The 883-nt window shown below is 59.5% G+C and overlaps 1 protein-coding gene across 2 annotated transcripts in view; it reads left to right on the top strand.

The window, feature by feature from the left end:
• VRK3 (VRK serine/threonine kinase 3) overlaps nt 1-883 on the top strand; it is a 26500-nt gene that overhangs the window by 8952 nt on the left and 16665 nt on the right. For both annotated transcript variants that reach the window (XM_069097209.1, XM_069097210.1), the window contains exon 4: nt 376-522. In XM_069097209.1, coding sequence (XP_068953310.1) covers nt 376-522 — 147 coding nt within the window. The remainder of the gene's footprint in view (nt 1-375; nt 523-883) is intronic.

Genomic DNA, 883 nt, shown 5'->3' with positions numbered 1-883 from the left:
CACGAGACCTCAGCCCGGCAGCCTTGCCTTCTGACCCATCCTGGCTATGTGACCATACCGGGTCCCCTTACCCTCTCAGGCCCCATAGAGCTTTCAAGGGCTAGGTGTGAGGCAGACGGTGCCAGCTGGCATCAGCAGGAGGCCTTTCCTCCCTGGCAGTTCCAGGCTGATGGAGCTGTTGGCCTTGTCCCATCCCATCCACGACCTACAGGCTCCCCCATCTGAGCTGCATGGCCTGGGAACATGCCTTAGAGCAGGCCTTGGGGGTGGCCTGAGCAGTGAACTCCCTGTCCCTGCAGAGCTCTAGGTACGGTCTCTGAGGGGATTCCTGCTTCGAGCAGGGGTCTCTGAGCTTCTGCTCGTGTCTTCCCAAAGGCCGGGACCCCTTCCAGAGACAGAAGCCTGTCAAAGCATTGTCTCCAGAATCTTTGGGGACGTGCAAAGTCGTGACCGACAAGGATGGCCAGTCCTGGAGGCTGGGGCCGCTGGTACCTGGCAGCGACAACGGGATGCTGTTTGAAGGTGCAGCCCAGGGCATTGTTGAGGGTGGGAGGAGAGAGGGGGAGATGAGGAATAGGAGTGTAAGCTGAGCCCCGCAGTGCAGCCCTTCAGTCTGAGATGCAGCCAGAGGGCCAAGCCCTGGCCTGGGTGACTGGAAGCAAGTTAGACAGAGGAGGTGGGGATGGGGAGGCGACATTCTGAGAGTCCTAGGCTCTTGGACAGTAGCCTGCCCCCTGGATGATGTGACCAGAGCACAGCACACAGCCAGTAGCTTCATTTTAGCCTGGGGTCAGTCTCTGCAGCCTGGGATAAGGTGACCTTATCTGTAAAAGGAGCCTCAGAACAGGGAGAGGGGGTAGAGCTGGGAGGGCTCTTAGACCAG

This window comes from Petaurus breviceps, unplaced genomic scaffold, assembly GCF_028583685.1.
Source record: "Petaurus breviceps papuanus isolate PSGF00001 unplaced genomic scaffold, PetGlider_PUasm1.0 355, whole genome shotgun sequence".
Classification (NCBI taxonomy): Eukaryota; Metazoa; Chordata; class Mammalia; order Diprotodontia; family Petauridae; genus Petaurus; species Petaurus breviceps.
The sequence above is the reverse complement of the archived record's forward strand: the minus strand, read 5'-3'. Positions and strand labels throughout refer to the sequence as shown.